Here is a 17,191-nt window from a genome sequence, read left to right on the forward strand (position 1 = left end):
GAGATGTCCGGTGTGCAGGTGAGTAATGGGTGCATGTGTGCAGAGGTAAGTGTGTGAGGTGTGTGTGAAGTGTTTTAATAAGTTACACTTAGCTTTACTTCTTCCTGCAGGCTTCCTCCCTTCAGGTCTCGGGAGTCCCTCAGCTCACCGGCACAGAAAGCAGAATGGCCGCTGAACTGTCAAAAGCTGCAGCCTTCTGCTTTCTGGTCAGGAAGGCTTTCTAATTGAGTCTTGAGTAAAGACACAACTTAGAAGACAGATTGTCCGTGTTTGACAGCTTCACAGAGCCGTCAAACGATGACATTTCATCTGTCAAAAGCTCTTGACAGATGAAACGGCACTCGCTGACGTCACCTGTAACTGGCTTTCCCTTAATTGGCCTGCTGAGCCCGCTGGGCGGGCTTAACAAGGTCAATCAAGGGAAAGTAGCGTGGGTTGGCCACTAGTCGCTGGAGGCGGGACTAAAACCCAACAAGTGGGAGTCCCGCCTCCAAAAGCTCCCCATTGACAAAATCCAGCCTTATGTGTTTACATGAAAGGCATGTGGCAATACATTGCAAATCATCTCAGTGAGCAAGCATGCTGTGGCATGGTGCTGCCTGATCCCAGCCAGGCTCTCTGGGGTGACCTTTGATGGAAGCGAGGGGTGGAAAATCAGAATCCTGCTCGTGACTGGTTTGCCAGAGTACAGGTCTGGCAACAGGTGGTCACCTCCCCACCTGCTCAGTCAGATTGGTACGTGGCATGAAAGGACTTAAAGAACTGAAGGAAATGTCTTACAGAGTGGACAGAGGGAGTGACGAACAAAAGGCTCGAATGCATTTTCCAACGCAAGTATTTACTGGAGAGGAAATAAAAACAGAAACTGCTGGGAACACTCGGCAGGTCAGGCAGCATCTGTGGAGGGACAAAAACAGGGTTTCAGAATGAAAGGTCATCGACCTGATACGGTAACTCTGTTTCTCCACAGACGCTGCCTGACCTGCTGAGTATTTCCAGTACTTTCTGTTATTGTTTCAGATTTCCAGCATGCGCAGTATTTTGCTTTGGTTTTACCGGAGATGGAGTGGCTCCGGTACAATACGTCATAGAGTCATAGAGTCATAGAGTTTTACAGCACAGAAAGAGGCCCTTCGGCCCATCGTGTCTGCGCCGCCCATCCATCCCTGTCCAGTCTAATCCCATTTTCCAGCATTTGGTCCATAGCCTTGTATGCAATGGCATTTCAAGTGCTCATCCAAATGCTTCTTGAATGTTGTGAGGGTTCCTGCCTCTACCACCCTTTCAGGCATTGAGTTCCACATTCCAACCACCCTCTGGGTGAAAAAGTTCCTCCTCAAATCCCCTCTAAATCTCCTGCCCCTTACCCTGAATCTATGCCCCCTTGTTATTGACCCCCCTACTAAGGGGAAAAGTTCCTCTTTGTCTACCCTATCTATGCCCCTCATCATTTTGTACACCTCAATCAGGTCCCCCCTCAGCCTTCTTTGCTCCAAGGAAAACAACCCCAGCCTGTCCAGCCTCTCTTCATAGCTGAGGCGCTCCATCCCAGGTAACATCCTGGTGAATCTTCTCTGCACCCTCTCCAAAGCAATCACATCCTTCCTATAGTGAGGCGACCAGAACTGCACACAGTACTCCAGCTGTGGCCTCACCAGCGTTTTGTACAGCTCCATCATAACCTCCCTGCTCTTATATTCTATGCCTCGGCTAATGAAGGCAAGTATCCCATATGCCTTTTTAACCACCTTATCTACCTGTTCCGCTGCCTTCAGGGATCTATGTACATGTACACCAAGGTCCCTCTGACCCTCTGTACTTCCTAGGGTCCTACCACTCATTGTGTATTCCCTTGCCTTATTTGTCCGTCCAAAATGCATCACCTCGCACTTTTCAGGATTAAATTCCATTTGCCACTTTTCTGCCCATCTGACCAACCCGTTTATATCGTCCTGTAGCCTGAGGCTTTCCTCCTCACAATTTACCACCCCACCAATTTTCGTGTCATCTGCGAACTTACTGATCATACCTTTTACATTCTCATCCAAATCATTTATGTAGATCACAAACAACAAGGGACCCAGCACCGATCCCTGAGGTACCCCACTGGACACAGGCTTCCAGTCACAAAAGCAACCTTCGACCATCACCCTCTGCCTCCTGCCACTCAGCCAGTTTAGGATCCAACGCGCCAAGGCACCCTGGATCCCATGGGCTCTTACCTTCTTGACCAGTCTCCTATGCGGGACTTTGTCAAAAGCTTTACTGAAGTCCATGTAAACCACATCCACAGCATTTCCCTCATCCACCCCTCTAGTCACCCCCTCGAAAAATTCAATCAGATTTGTCAGACATGATTTACCCTTGACAAAGCCATGCTGACTATCCCCGATTAATCCTTGCCTCTCCAAGTGGAGACTAATTTTGTCCCTCAGAATTTTTTCCAATAATTTCCCTACCACAGATGTTAGGCTCACTGGCCTGTAATTCCCTGGTTTATCCCTGCTACCCTTCTTGAATAATGGTACTACGTTAGCTGTTCTCCAGTCCTCTGGTACATCCCCTGTGGCCAGAGAGGTTCTGAAAATTTGTGTCAGAGCCCCTGCAATCTCCTCCTTTGCCTCCCACAGCAGCCTGGGATACATCTCGTCCGGGCCTGGGGATTTATCCACTTTTTGGCCTGCTAAAACCGCTAGCACCTCCTCCCTCTCGATGCTAATATGTTCAAGTATGTCACAGCCCCCTTGCCCGATTTCTATGTCTGCATCGTCTTTCTCCATAGTGAACACAGATGCAAAAAATTCATTTAAAACCCCGCCTACATCATCTGGCTCTACACACAGATTGCCACTTTGGTCCCTAATGGGCCCTACCCTTTCCCTGGTTATCCTCTTGCCCTTAATATACTTATAAAACATCTTAGGATTTTCCTTTATTTTGCTCGCCAGTGTTATTTCATGGCCCCTCCTCGCCCTCCTAATTTCTTTTTTAAGTATGCCCCTACATTTTTTATACTCCTCGAGGGCTTCTTCCGTCTTTAGTCTTTTGTAACTGCCAAAAGCCCCCCTTTTATTTCTAATGCATTTTTGTATATCCCTTGTCATCCAAGGTTCCCTTTGCTTGTTGGTCCCACCCTTGACCTTTACAGGAACATGTTGGCGTTGTACTCTCTCTATTTCCCTTCTGAAAGTCTCCCACTGTTTTGATGCGGATTTTCCTATAAGTAGCTGCTCCCAGTCCAATTTGGCCAGATCCTGCCTTATCATATTAAAATCGGCCTTCCCCCAATTTAGAACCCTTATTTCCGGGCCGTCTTTGTCTTTTTCCATGACCACCTTAAATCTCACCGAATTGTGGTCACTGTCGCCAAAATGCTCTCCTACTGACACTTCCACCACTTGCCCGGCTACATTCCCCAGAATTAGGTCCAGTACCGCCCCCTCTCTTGTAGGACTTTCTACATGTTGGCTCAAAAAGCTCTCCTGGATGCACTTTAAGAATTCTGCACCCTCTAAGCCTTTCACACTCTGACTATCCCAATTTATATTGGGGAAGTTGAAATCCCCCACTATTATTACCCTATTATTTTTGCACTTTTCTGAGATTTGCCTACATATCTGTTCCTCTATCTCCCCCTGACTGTTTGGGGGCCTATAGTACACTCCCAGCAAAGTGCTTGCCCCCTTTTTGTTTTTAAGTTCTACCCATATGGCCTCATTAGAGGAATCCGCTAATATATCATCCCTCCTTACAGCAGTAATTGACTCCTTAATTAATATTGCAACACCCCCTCCCCTTTTACACCCCCCTCTGTCTCGCCTGAAGATTCTGTACCCCGGAATATTGAGCTGCCAGTCCTGACCCTCCCTCAACCATGTCTCCGTGATAGCAACAATATCGTACTCCCATGTGTTCAACAACAACTTCAGTTCATCCACCTTATTTGCAAGACTCCTTGCATTAAAATAAATGCCTTCCAGCCCTGCCATATTCTCTTTTGCCTTCGTTTCTATTTCTCTTGTGAGTCCTGTTTAAATATTGCAATATGTTTTTGCAGGGATCTAGCGGCAGATCTGCTGACCATGATACCTGACAGCGAGCTGTTGTTGGTCAAACTGTGCACATTCTACCCAGGAGGCACTGCAGAGATTAACGATCTTCATGAGAAGGTAAAACTCGTGAGTTACGGGGGTTATCTGCACTCCTTTTCGCAGAACACTGTACACGATAAACTGCCTTAAGAGGCTCTACAAGGGAGCAGTTTTTATGCTACAGTTGCCAGTTCAAGATTGTTCTGTGATTTTGTTTCTCTATTATCCCCCGCCTCTCCTCCCCACTCGCCCCTCTTCCCCGCTCGCCTCTCTTCCCCCCTCGCCTTTCCTCCCCCTCGCCTCTCTCTCCCCCTCGCCTCTCCTCCTCCTCGCCTCTCCTCCCCCCTCGCCTCTCCTCCCCACTCGCCCCACTTCCCCGCTCACCTCTCTTCCACCCGTGCATCCCCTCCCCCTCGCCTCTCTTCCCCCCTCACCTTTCCTCCCCCTCGCCTTTCCTCCCCCTCGCCTTTCCTCCCCCTCGCCTTTCCTCCCCCTCGCCTTTCCTCCCCCTCGCCTATCCTCCCCCTCGCCTATCCTCCCCCTCGCCTCTCTTCCCCTCGCCTCTCTTCCCCTCGCCTCTCTTCTCCCCCTCGCCTCTCTTCTCCCCCTCGCCTCTCTTCTCCCCCTCGCCTCTCCTCCCCCCTTTCCTCTCCTCCCCCTCGCCTCTCTTCTCCCCCTCGCCTCTCCTCCCCCCTCGCCTCTCTTTCCCCCCCCCGAGGGGAAGTGGGGGGGGAGGGGAGTGGGAGGGGGTGGAAGGCGGCAGGGAGTTGAGGGAGCGGGGGGGAAGGGAGGGGAGAGAGAGTTGGGGGGGGCAGTCACAAGAGTGAAACAGATTGATGCCCTCTGATTTTAGGGGAATTATATTGCTTGGCTTTTGATTATTTTCCAGATAAAAGGCACAGAATCAGAGGGGCAGCGGTGCGGACGCACTGAAGTCCCGCTATGCTGTGCCTTGTGGAGCGGTAAAATACGGGGTTGCAGATACTATTCTCCACATGATGGGTTGTTACCCTGAAGGGAGGGGAGGCCAATGGATGCCCATCATAGGCAAGGAGGTAAAGAGGTGCAGTCATGACGGCAGCCAGTTTCAGGGGCAGAGCCCTGGGTGCAGATGCCCACCAATCCATTTGTTGCGTGTCACGGGGGACCCAAGAAAAGGGAAGGAGAGGAAACATCTCAAAAAGAAGCGAGAGTCCCCCTCACCGCCCCCCCCACCCCCCACCCCGACTGGCTCAATGGGGTGGTAATTAGTCTCGGCCTGAATAGAGAGGCCTGAGGTCGTCTGGAAATTTGCCCTCGGGGCCTCGTCTAAATCTTCGGGCGAGCTGCCGGGGCCGTTAGTTGGCACCTGCTGGGGGTGTGGGGGGCCGGTGAAGAATCCTGAACCAGGCAGGTCATTCTTTTTAAATTTTAATACATGGAGAAAAATAGAAGCTCGAGTAATGATTTGAAGGTGATTGATCAGTGTCTACAATCGGGACATAACTTGTTTTAATCCAGCCCACGCAGCAGCAGCAAAGATTCAGAATAAGGGGTCGCCCATTTAAGAGGGAGATGAGGAGGAATTTCTTCTCTCAGAGGGTCGTGAATCTTTGGAATTCTCTTCCCCAGAGAGCTGTGGAGGCGGAATCATTGAATATATTCAAGGCGGAGATAGACAGACATTTGAACTACAGGGGAGTCAAGGGGTATGGGGAGAGAGCGGGAAAGTGGAGTTGAGGCCAAGATTGGATCAGCCATGATCTTATTGAATGGCGGAGTGGGCTCGAGGGCCCGATTGGCCTACTCCTGCTCCTACGTCTTATGGCCTAGAAATTCAGTTGTTAGCGCCAGCTGCTAGCGCCTTAGGAGGAGGAGAAGTGGGGCGCTAAGCGGCTAGCGCCCGAGCGCGGCGCGATCTGCGCCTCTCGCGAACTTCACTTAAGATTTAGCGGCAGCGCAAAACCGCAGCGCCCGCTCGGCTGCGTGCGCAGATCCTGACGTCATTTCATGGTACAACGCCCTTAGTGCGCCCCGAACCGGAACTTCAGTGGCGCCGCCCTTATGTGCGCCTGGCGCCCCCAGCGACTGGTAGAGGGGAACGGTTCCCAGTCGCTGCAGGGCGCTAATTAAAGGGGACTCCTCCTGCAGTATAAGTGGCAACCATTTTGTTCCACTCCTTTGTTAGAGACAGATATTTGGAGAGAGACAAAGGGAGAGAGCTTTCTGGTTTGACTCAACGCTCGCACAGGTACTTCTGGCTTCAGGCCAGAGCTTTGCACTTGGATTTAACTTTCAGTGCCATAGCCTTGATTCGAAACATATAATGGGGGCTGCAGTGGGTGGAAACGTTGGCTTTCTGCATTGCATTCAAAGGGCTCAGAGACGCCGTGAGAGAGTGCCAGTCATGGCCAGATGGAGAAGGGCCAACAGGCGTCGGCACAGGAGGCCTTACCCACCCAGGGTATACCGTCAGCAGTTCTCATATCTGAACATGTCTGAGGAGCAGAGTGTTCGGAGGCTGCGATTCAGAAGGGAGGTGGTCACTGAGATCTGCCACCTGCTTCGCAGAGATCTGCAGCCACAGCTGAGGAGCAGGACATCTCTGTCGGTGGCAGTGAAGGTGACGGTGGCTCTCAACTTCTATGCCACCGGCTCCTTCCAATCCGCTACTGGGGACATTGCCAACATATCCCACCTCGCAGTACATTGCTGCATCCGCCAGGTGACCAATGCCCTTTTCAGAAGGAGACGTCAGTTCATCTCCTTCCCCATGACCCTGGACAAGCAGCAAGAGCATGTAATGGGATTTGCAGCATTAGCTGGCTTCCCCATGGTGCAGGGCGCCATTGACTGCACGCATGTGGCTTTGCGGGCACCTCTACAGAATGCCGAGGATTACCGCAACCGGAAGGGCTACCATTCGCTCAACGTGCAGTTGGTGTGTGATCACAGGCAGCTCATAATAGTTGTCAATGCCCGCTTTCCAGGCAGCAGCCACGATGCCTTCATCCTGCGCCAGACTTCTGTGGCAGACATTTTCGAAGCCCAGGCTCACCCACGAGGATGGCTTCTCGGGGACAAAGGCTATCCTTTGTGCACCTGGCTGATGACCCCGCTCCGTGCGCCCAGCACCCCTGCTGAAGAGCGATACAATGACAGCCATCAAGCAACCAGGAACATCATTGAGCACACAATCGGCATGCTCAAGCAGCGGTTCCGCTGTCTGGATCGTTCCGGGGGAGCCCTACAGTACTCGCCTGAGCGAGTCTCCCATTTCGTTGTAGTGTGCTGCATGCTGCACAACCTGGCTATCCTCAGGACTCAGCCATTGCCAGCAGACATTGGAGGACCACCAGAGGAGGAGAAGGAGGAGGAGGAGGAGGAGCACCAAGACGGGAGGGAGGCACAAAGTGCAAGGGCCGTCCGTCGGCGGCTTATTGCAACTCGGTTCTAGGCCCCCTCTCAGGGAATGGCTTGTGCCAATGAAAAAAGATGAATGTAGCTGCTCTGCAAGCCCTCAGCCGGTCAAGGCAACAAATACTTCCAAAAGCAAACATGGACAATGCGATTAAAGAAAAATTTTTACTGTGCAAACTCTGTGCCCTTCCCGCATGACAAACTAATTCAGAGAAACCCCCCAAAAAACAGTCAGAGACATAACTGGCTCTCACAACCTTCAGAAAATGCAAAAAGCAGTTAAACAAAAATGACCATGATCCTCGGCCTTTATAAAAAACAAACACAACAGTCTTGCCTTCATATATAAAAGAACACAACAGTCTTGGCCTTCATATATAAAAGAACACAACAGTCTCGGCCCTCCAAGCCACACACCATCCTGACTTGGACCTGTATCGCTGTTCCTTCACTGTCGCTGGGCCAAAATCCTGGAACACCCTTCCTAACAGCATTGTGGGAGTACCTTCACCACACGGACTGCAGCGGTTCAAGAAGGCGGCTCACCACCATCTTCTCAAGGGCAATTAGGGATGGGCACTAAATGCAGGCCTAGCCAGCCAGCGACGCCCACATCCCATCAATGAATAAAAATATATATATATATATATATATATAAAAGAACACAGCAGTCTCGGCCTTCATATATAAAAGAACAAAGCAGTCTCGGCCTTCATATATAAAAAAAAACCCTCTCAGCCTCATATATAAAAAAATCACTTGGCCACACCTTCTACTTTTTCCCCTGCGAGGGTGATCCATTTCGTTTCCGCGAGTGGCCCCTTCCCACCCTGCAGCTCCTCCTCAATGGGACCCCAGTGGCTGCAGCAAGGCTGGGGGAAGGCTGCTGAGGGTCAGATGGTGAGACGGCAGATGCCCTTGGGGGTCGGCTTGGACCAGCTCTGGGCCTGGAGGGGCCGGCTGCTGACTGCTCCAACTCTGCTTGGGTGGCAGCAGTCTGTCCTACGGGTGGTGGCAGCTGCAGTGGAGGAGTGACAGTGTTGGCTGCAGGAATGCTGCCAACCTGACAGAGCACAGACACTCCCTGGTCGGCTGATACACTGGCACTCGCACGGGCCAGCACTGCAGCATGCGCAGCAATCTGCTGAAGCACAGACTGCTGGGCTGCTGCGGCGTGGCGATGCCTGGCCGAACCAGCGAGGGTGGCAGCAGTTAGTGCCCGTGTGGCCCTGGTCTGTGTCTGCATCACATCAGCCAGTGAGTGCACGGCACGACTGAGCACTTGGCTGGAAGCCGCCTGTGATGCAGCGAAGTCCTGCTGACTCCTGGCCTGTGCTGCCGCGAAGTCCTGCAGACTCCTGGCCTATGCTGCCGCGAAGTCCTGCAGACTCCTGGCCTGTGTTGTACTGAATTCTTGCAGACTCCTGGCCTGTGCTGCCCCGAATTCCTGAGCACTCCTTGCCAGTGACTCTATGGAGTCAGGCATCCTTGCCACTGCAGCCATGAGCTCAGTGTGCCTGCGCTCAGCCTGGGCGCCCATTTCAGCAAGGAGCCGCACCTCCTCTGCGCTCACCGTAGCAGGACTGGAGGCCGCACTCACCCTCCGGGGAGAAGGCTGCCGAGCTTCCCCAACCCTCCCGCGTTGCTGCAGCCCGCTGGGCCCCGGAGCTTCACTCTCCTCAGACCCTTCCCCCCTGCTCCCCTCCAGGGAAAACGTGTCCCCATCATGGCCATGGGCTGCCTTGGCTGAGGGTGTCACTGATGGGCCAGCTTCCTCTTCCTCCTCCTCGATTTCTGAATCAGACACAGTGCCAGCTTGAGGGCCCGCCTCCTCACCTGGCGATTCTCCATCTTAAAGCAGGGAGGCACAAGAGTTGCTTTAGAGTGAGGGCAGAGCGGCAGCGAGGGAGGCATAAGTGCTGCTATGCACTGCATTGGTTCGATAGTGGCAAATGATGCTGGTGTGAGGTGCAAGTGGAAAGAGAGAGGTCAAAAAGGTGATGCCCTTACCATTGGGGCCCAGAACAGGGTCGGCATCTCCACTGGCGACGGGGCCAATCAGCCGGCCTACCATAATGCGCTCCACACGCTGCTCCAGGTCGCTGAGCTGTTTCAGGTCAGGACGGCCTCCCCCGGTCTGTCGCTGCTGCCTGCGATTGTGGGCCAGCTTGCCCTGCAAGAGAAAGGACGGCCTCTAAGTACATTGTCAAGCCCTGATCTTGCCTGCACTGCCTCCCATGGTGGAATAGCCCTGACAGTGTGAAGCCCTTATCTTGCCTGCACTGCCTCCCATGGTGGAATAGCCCTGACAGTGTGAAGCCCTCATCTTGCCTGCACTGCCTCCCATGGTGGAATAGCCCGACAGTGTGTAAAGTCCTGAATGTGCAAGTGATTTTCATGACAGTCCCATAGCTGCTGGATGAGCGCTGGGCATTGGGGCTTTCAGGTCCCTTTGGCCATAAAGTGAGGTGCAAATGCAGGGATGAGGAGAATACGGGAAAGGGTACTCACCCTGACAACCCGAGTGAGGTCGTTGAACTTTTTTCTGCATTGCACAGGAGTCCTGCCAACCGCGCTGTTGGAGGTCATCCTGTTTGCCACCTCGCTCCAGGCTTTTCGATACTCGTTGGGCAGCGGCCTCCTGCCACTATCAGGGAAGAGGACAAGGCGCCTGCGCTCCACTGCGCCAACCAGTACCTTCAGGGCACCCTCGCTGAAGCGCTGCGCTCGCTCCCTGGCCTTCTCCATAGTCGTGGGCATTGACCTGTTGAAGCAGCTATGTTCAGGCCTTGATTCAGGGCTGCAGTGTGCAGGGCGTGGCAGCCAAACAAATCCACCCTCCCCCTTTAAGAACTGACCGGCGCCAGCGTGTCTGCCTTCATTCAGAAACTCGCCGCACCTGCGCTGCGCCCGCCCTCGGTGTTAGCGCCCCGGCTCGCCGGCTTAGCGCCTTATGATAGTCGTGCATCGCCTGCTTTAGCGCAGCAGCAACCTCTTGGGGCGATGCAACTGAATATCAGCGAAGGTGGCGCTAAGTTGCGCCGGGCGCAAAATTTAGCGAACGCCCGGCTGTAGCGCCCCAAACGTGGCTATACTGAATTTCTAGGCCTATGTTCTTATGCTGTCTCTTTGTAATGCAGCATGATTTTACACGGTAAGATTTTATTGATGCCGTGATTGACATCTCGTGTTAAAATCCCTTCACAGTGTCACTTACCAACCACAGATGAGTGTTTACACTTCGCGGAAATGCATCACGATGAAGGGGAGACGTTCCAAGCAGTAAAATATTATTTACTGAGTCCTGCGCCGGAAAAAGCACTTCCAATTGGCCTTCTTTACGTTAAAGGTAGTCATCTTACTAATTGTCCTGTGATTAAGATAATTTATGTTATAAAGATATGCAAATGCCAGAGCTGTCCTGATTGCTAAGAAGTAATTTTTTTTTAAATTCATTCTCAGGATGTGGGTGAGAACAAAACAATTAGGAGCAGGAGTTGGCCATACGGCCCCTCGAGCCTGCTCCGCCATTCAATAAGATCATGGCAGATCTGCGACCTCAACTCCACTTTCCTGCCCGATCCCCGTATCCCTTGATTCTCCTCGAGTTCAAAAATCTATCTGTCTCGGCCTTGAATATATATTTTTTTTATCCGTTCACGGGATGTGGGCGTCGCTGGCAAGGCCAGCATTTATTGCCCATCCCTAATTGCCCTTGAGAAGGTGGTGGCGAGCCGCCTTCTTGAACCGCTGCAGTCCGTGTGGTGAAGGTACTCCCACAGTGCTGTTAGGGAGGGAGCTACAGGATTTTGACCCAGCGACGATGAAGGAACGGCGATATACTTCCAAGTCAGGATATTCAACGATTCAGCATCCACAACCCCCTTGGGGTAGAGAATTCCAAAGCTTCACAACCCTCTGGGTGACACTGACACTCCCATGTTTATTGCCCATCCATAGTTGCCCCGAGAAAGCGAAGGGCCTTTTTCCTTGTTTATAGTTAACTGGCTTGCTAGACCAGTAGATGCCAACCACTGGTAGTCATGTGTAGGCCAGGCAGGGAGGGGAGGCATGTTCCCTTCCTTAAAGGACACTGGGAGACCAGGTGGCTTCTTACAACAATCCAGCAGCTTTCATTTTCTTTTCCTGGTATGAGCTCAGAATTGAGTTTCAGAACTTTCCATGAAGTCAATGGAAATGAAAATGGGGAGCGATGTAAAGTGGGCTGACAACTCCTATCACCCGTTTTACACGGGCGCGCAAAGTCAAGATCTACCCCGCTGAATCCAATAACTTCCTCCCCTTGATTTATTGTTAGGTTTTTTTTTCATTCATTCACTGGATGTGGGCATCGCTGGCAAGGGCGGCATTTATTGCCCATCCCTAGTTGCCCTTGAGAAAGCGGTGGCGAGCCGCCTTATGCAACTGAGTGGCTGGCTGCCTTGTCAGAGGGCAGTTAAGAGTCAACCACATACGAACAGGGCAGGAAAAGACCAGCTGGTCCATCAAGCCTACCCCCACACCATGATGGCTGGACCAGCATGCCTAAACGCTTCTTCCCTCTGCCCCTCTCCCCACACCACGATGGTGCGACCACCATGGCTAAACACTCCAGCCCCCACCGCCGTAACCTTATAATCTCCTGCGAGGGGCAAAAAAAGGGCTAATAGGGGAAAATAATACTCTGTAAAATTCACCTCCGACCCCCTCAGGCGATCGAAACCAGTCCAGGAGATCACACAGACCACGTGTTTCTATGAAGAGACTTACCTTCTATATAGAAGACAGGAGCAGAAGTAGGCCATTCGGCCCCTCGAGCCTGCTCCGCCATTCAATGCGATCATGGCTGATCATCCAAGTTCAGTACCCGGTCCCTGCTTTCTCCCCATACCCATTGATCCCTTTAGCCTTAAGAAATATATCCAACTCCTTCTTGAATATATTTAATGTATTGGCCTCTACTGCCTTCTGTGGTAGAGAATTCCACAGGTTCACCACTCTCTGGGTGAAGAAATTCCTCCTCATTTCTGTCCTAAAAGGCTTACCCCTTACCTTTAGACTGTGACCCCTGGTTCTGGACTCCCTGACCATCGGGAACATGCTCCCTGCGTCTAGTCTGTCCAGTCCTGCCAGAATTTTATAAGTTTCAATGAGATCCCCTCTCATTCTTCTAAACTCCAGCGAGTACAAGCCCAATCGTCCCAATCTCTCCTCGTACGTCATTCCTGCCATCCCAGGTATCAGCCTGGTGAATCTTTGCTGAACTCCTTCCATGGCAAGAATATCCTTCCTCAGATAAGGCGACCAAAACTGCACACAATACTCAAGCTGTGGTCTCACCAAGGCCCTGTACAATTGCAGCAAGACATCCTTGTTCCTGTACTCGAACCCTCTTGCTACGAAGGCCAACATACCATTTGCCTTCTTAACCGCCTGCTGCACCTGCATGCTTATCTTCAGCGACTGGTGCACAAGGACACCCAGGTCTCGTTGCACTTCCCCTTCTCCCAATCTATTGCCATATGATGCGATCTCTGCCCTAATCAGGAACCTGTCCAGCTCCCTTCTATCACTGGTATTCTATCCTCTTTGGTGAAAACAGATACAAGGCACCCGTTTAATAAATACCTTGCTGCCGATTACAGTATCGCCTATTACAACAAATGTTTGAAAATCATATCAACTGTTGCTTGCAAAGATGGTCCAAAATCTGGCAGCTGACTGACTGTGCTTCTTCCCATCCTACAGAACAGCTAAGTAGCTCTGAGTGGACCTTGGACTCTGTCCATCAGATCTTGGACCTGCTCAGCTACATCCGCACTGACCGGCTGATGCTGCACAAGTGTAGTGAGTAAGTTACAATCCAAATACTGCTGCCTATTTAAATGAAAAGCAGGAATCTTGGCTTAAAAGTTATCCTCCTTAAAATGGTGTTTGTTGGGCTGTCACATTAGCTAGTGATGTGTGGCACTACCACTGTGCTAAATGGGGATGGCTTCAGGACAGATCTAGCAGCTGAAAACTGGGTATCCATGAGGCGCTGTGGGTCATCAGCAGCAGCAGAATTGTATTCCACCACAATCTGTAACCTCATGGCCCGGCATATCCCTCACTCTACCATTAGCATCAAGCCAGGGGAACAACCCTGGTTCAATAAGGAGTGTAGAAGAGCATGACAGGAGCAGCACCAGGCGTACCTAAAAATGAGGTGCCAACCTGGGGAAGTTGCAACACAGGACTACATGCATGCTAAAAAGTGGAAGCAGCATGCTATAGACAGGGCTAAGCGATCCCACATTCAACGGATCAGATCAAAGCTCTGCAGTCCTGCCATTCGTGAATGCTGGTGGACAATTGAACAACTAACAGGAGGAGAAGTTTCCATGAATATCCACATTCTAAATTGTGATATCCGAGTGGTAAGGTCAGAAACTGAGAGAAGCGAGATCTTAGGAACAAAACCCAACTGTTTATTACCCGGTGTAGCAGAGGAACATATCTTACAGGCTGCAAGCAAAGCACACAATTTCTTACTGCACGATGGCAAGATGGAGGATTCGCCTCTGAGTCATACCCATAATGCAATGCCACATTACCTTAATAACTGGTGTACCAGGACATTGACTACATGACCCATTACCTTAAACACTGGTGAATGTGATCCCTTACTATTTGGCTCCATCTGGTGGATAACTTAAACATTACATTCCAGATTACTGTAAAGTCTGTGGGTTGTACGGTTAATAATGACACAGACTTCAGGAGTAACAAACAAACAGGTCTTTACTATTCGAAGGTCAGGGCGAATCTGCCCCAGCAATCCTGCCACAACACTTATATACTGGTGTGGTCACTATCGGTATTACAGTATACAGAAGCCAAACAAATAGTGCCACGCCTAAAGTAGTTCTCTTAAAGGTGAACGGTTACATTCAATAGTTCCCTTAAAGGTAGACGGGTACATACACTACAATCCTCCCTTTTTAGCTTATTACTTACAGAGTCCCCGTTAAACATACATATCTTCAACTTCCTATAAAACAAATTACAGATATAATCTCGGTGGAGTCAATGTCATATAAAACAATTTACAGATATAATCTTGGTGGGAACAGTTCACAGGTTCAGTCTCTGATCTTGACTCGTTCCAAACAACATCTCTTTGGTACACCAGTTCACATGGCTAGCGTGACTCCTCCATAGCCTTTTTCTTGACATAACAGCTTGAACTTTCGTCCTGTTGAACCAGCAGTGCGGACTTTTACAACCAACTGGCTGTCTTGATATTTTCCAGTTTTTCAACTAATTTAGTTCCTTTCGTAGTGTCCCGCCTGAGATGGTAGAAGTGCTAATATTTTAGACAGTTATTATCTTCTGCTTCTTCTTTTCCTTTTCTGCCTTTTTGACACTCTCGGAGCTCCTTTCTCGGCTGCCAGCTGTAGTGCCACCAACTCTCTATGTTCCTTAGACCTTAAGTGCTTCATCCGGATTTCAGCACTTTGGGAGTTTTCATCACAAACTGAGCAGACCAGATCCTCGTAATATTCAGTGTCACTCAACAGGTCATGGTAATATTCGGGGTCGTCCTGAGTTAGGCCAGTGAGAGGCCCTTCTACTTCCTTCTTATCCATCTGGACGTTAGCCGACGGTGGTTCCTTCCCTAACCATCTTTCTTGAAAAGACTTCTTCAAACATTCATATTCATTCCGCTCTTCCGGGGGTGTCTGCCATTCCTTCACTACTGGCCTCATTTGTGAGTTCAATACCTTCCCTTCCATCGGGGATGTCGTTGTCAGGCTATTTAATCCTTCTACTGGAGTATCTGTTTCCACCCCCTTCTGTTCCCCTTGACGCAATTCAGCGTACTTTTGGCATCCTTGTAAAAGCTGTGTTGCCACCTCAGCTATCTCCGTGACTTTTGGAAGCTCCGAATTCTTTCCCTTTGAACCCTGAAACTCGTGTTCCCATTTTGGAGTCTTGTCCCTCAGCGTGTGTAAGAGTTGGCTGGCCGTTAACTCTTCGACGGGGACACTGTGGATTAGAGTCTTCTCCATTTCATCCACCTTTCCCTCCAATGTTTTCACCTTCCTTTCCTCCGGTACTTTGGTTTTAAGTGCTCGAAGAAGTTGCGCCTTGATGTTCTCTAACTCCTGTTCAGGGGCCATTCCTACAGTCTCTGTGATCCTTCCAGTTGCCTTTCCTTCCACTGCCCGGATTCCTAGTTGAATATGTTCTTCAAGTTGTTGAACCTCGGCCATTGCCACCTCATATTTGTCCTGGGTTGCCTTCAATAATTTAATGAGTTCTTGGACATCTTGAATTTCATGTTCTGCTATGTCTTCCACCTCTAATTTTTCCTCGATGGATGGAATCTCTACCGACGAGTCTGTCTTGCCCTGGAGCTCCTCAAACATTTCCTGCAGCCTTTGTAATTCTCGCTCATGTTCAACCTTTAGCTGTTCAGATGCTTTCACTAAAACTAGCTTTTCGGAGGTTGCCGAGTTAACCCCTTCCAGGATTGTAGTCTGGGCCTGTTCATACTGTTCTTTCAACTTGTTACACTCTGCTTGCAACGAGTCGTAGAGATGAACTGGGATAAAATCCTGGCTTCCTGAAGATTCCTCTTCCTTTGGTTCATTCTGTAAATATTCTAGTTCCGAACAGGATCAGGGGAATGTGATTGGTATTTGGCCACGATGGCTCTATGGTCGCTCTCTGCTTGAGCTAGCTGTCTCTGTTGTCTTTCCAGGTTCTCCCATTCGGTGTCCCAGAACTTTTCCATATTTTTCATCTCTTGTACGAGACGGTCACTCAACTGTTCTAATTGTTGTCGTACTTTGACATAAGTTTGAGTCCGAACTCGGTGTTCTTCCGTCGTGGATGAATCCTTTGCTTGAACAGGCTCAGAATTCTCTGTCAACCTGGAGTTCTGCTCTGCAGCTTTATTCTTCTTGGTAACATAAGTCCCTCTGCATGTCTTCGTTTCCTTCCCCATCGTCGGCAAGTCCCTTTTAGCCTTGTCTTCCATATTTGAATTGGTCTTATCGTCATCCATTTCAGAATCTGAGCTGATAGCTTGCACCGAGTCCTCCCTCATTATGGCTTTTAGGTAGTGCCATTCTATATCTATTTTCTTAATCCACTCCCGTCCTAGAAGTGGTGGTCCTCCTTCAGGTAATACGTACAAGTTCATTCTTGGGTGTTCTTTACCCCTATCTCTCACCTTGACTCTTATTTTCCCCATGGGGTATACGTTATGCCCCGTGTATGTCTGTAATACGAACTTGGTATTTCTTAAAGGTATGTGAGAGAATAGCCGGTGGTAGTCCCTTCGGTTGATGACTGATAGAGCTGATCCAGTGTCCAGCTCCATCCTTACTTGGACTCCAGCTATTTTTAGTATGACCCAGATGGTTTGTAGATCCGTTTCTTTACCCACATTGTGGATTCTCAGACTACCCAGCACCTGGTTGTTTGGGTCTGAGTCTGAATTCTGTTCGTCTGAACTCTTCTCAGCCACCTTGTGTACCTTGTTGTACTTTTCTTGTGGTGGCTTCCTTTGATTGTTGGTCTTCTTCCCTGACCGGCATACCTTCGCGATGTGACCCAGTTTGCCACATTTCCTACACTCTTGGTTCTTAAACCAGCATTGATTCTGGTCATGCGTTGTCTTCCCACAACGGTAGCATTTTGTTGTGCTT

General features: G+C 50.3%; 1 protein-coding gene across 3 annotated transcripts in view; it reads left to right on the top strand.

The window, feature by feature from the left end:
* The window catches only part of wdr17 (WD repeat domain 17), a 242,168-nt gene that overhangs the window by 189,834 nt on the left and 35,143 nt on the right, over window positions 1-17,191 (top strand). For all 3 annotated transcript variants that reach the window (XM_085977976.1, XM_085977929.1, XM_085977981.1), the window contains 3 exons: window positions 4,058-4,169; window positions 10,698-10,839; window positions 13,239-13,341. In XM_085977976.1, the coding sequence (XP_085834102.1) occupies window positions 4,058-4,169; window positions 10,698-10,839; window positions 13,239-13,341 (357 nt within the window). The remainder of the gene's footprint in view (window positions 1-4,057; window positions 4,170-10,697; window positions 10,840-13,238; window positions 13,342-17,191) is intronic.

Source organism: Somniosus microcephalus, chromosome 1 (assembly GCF_052327205.1).
Source record: "Somniosus microcephalus isolate GS21.2 chromosome 1, FLI_Smic_1.0, whole genome shotgun sequence".
Taxonomy (NCBI): Eukaryota; Metazoa; Chordata; class Chondrichthyes; order Squaliformes; family Somniosidae; genus Somniosus; species Somniosus microcephalus.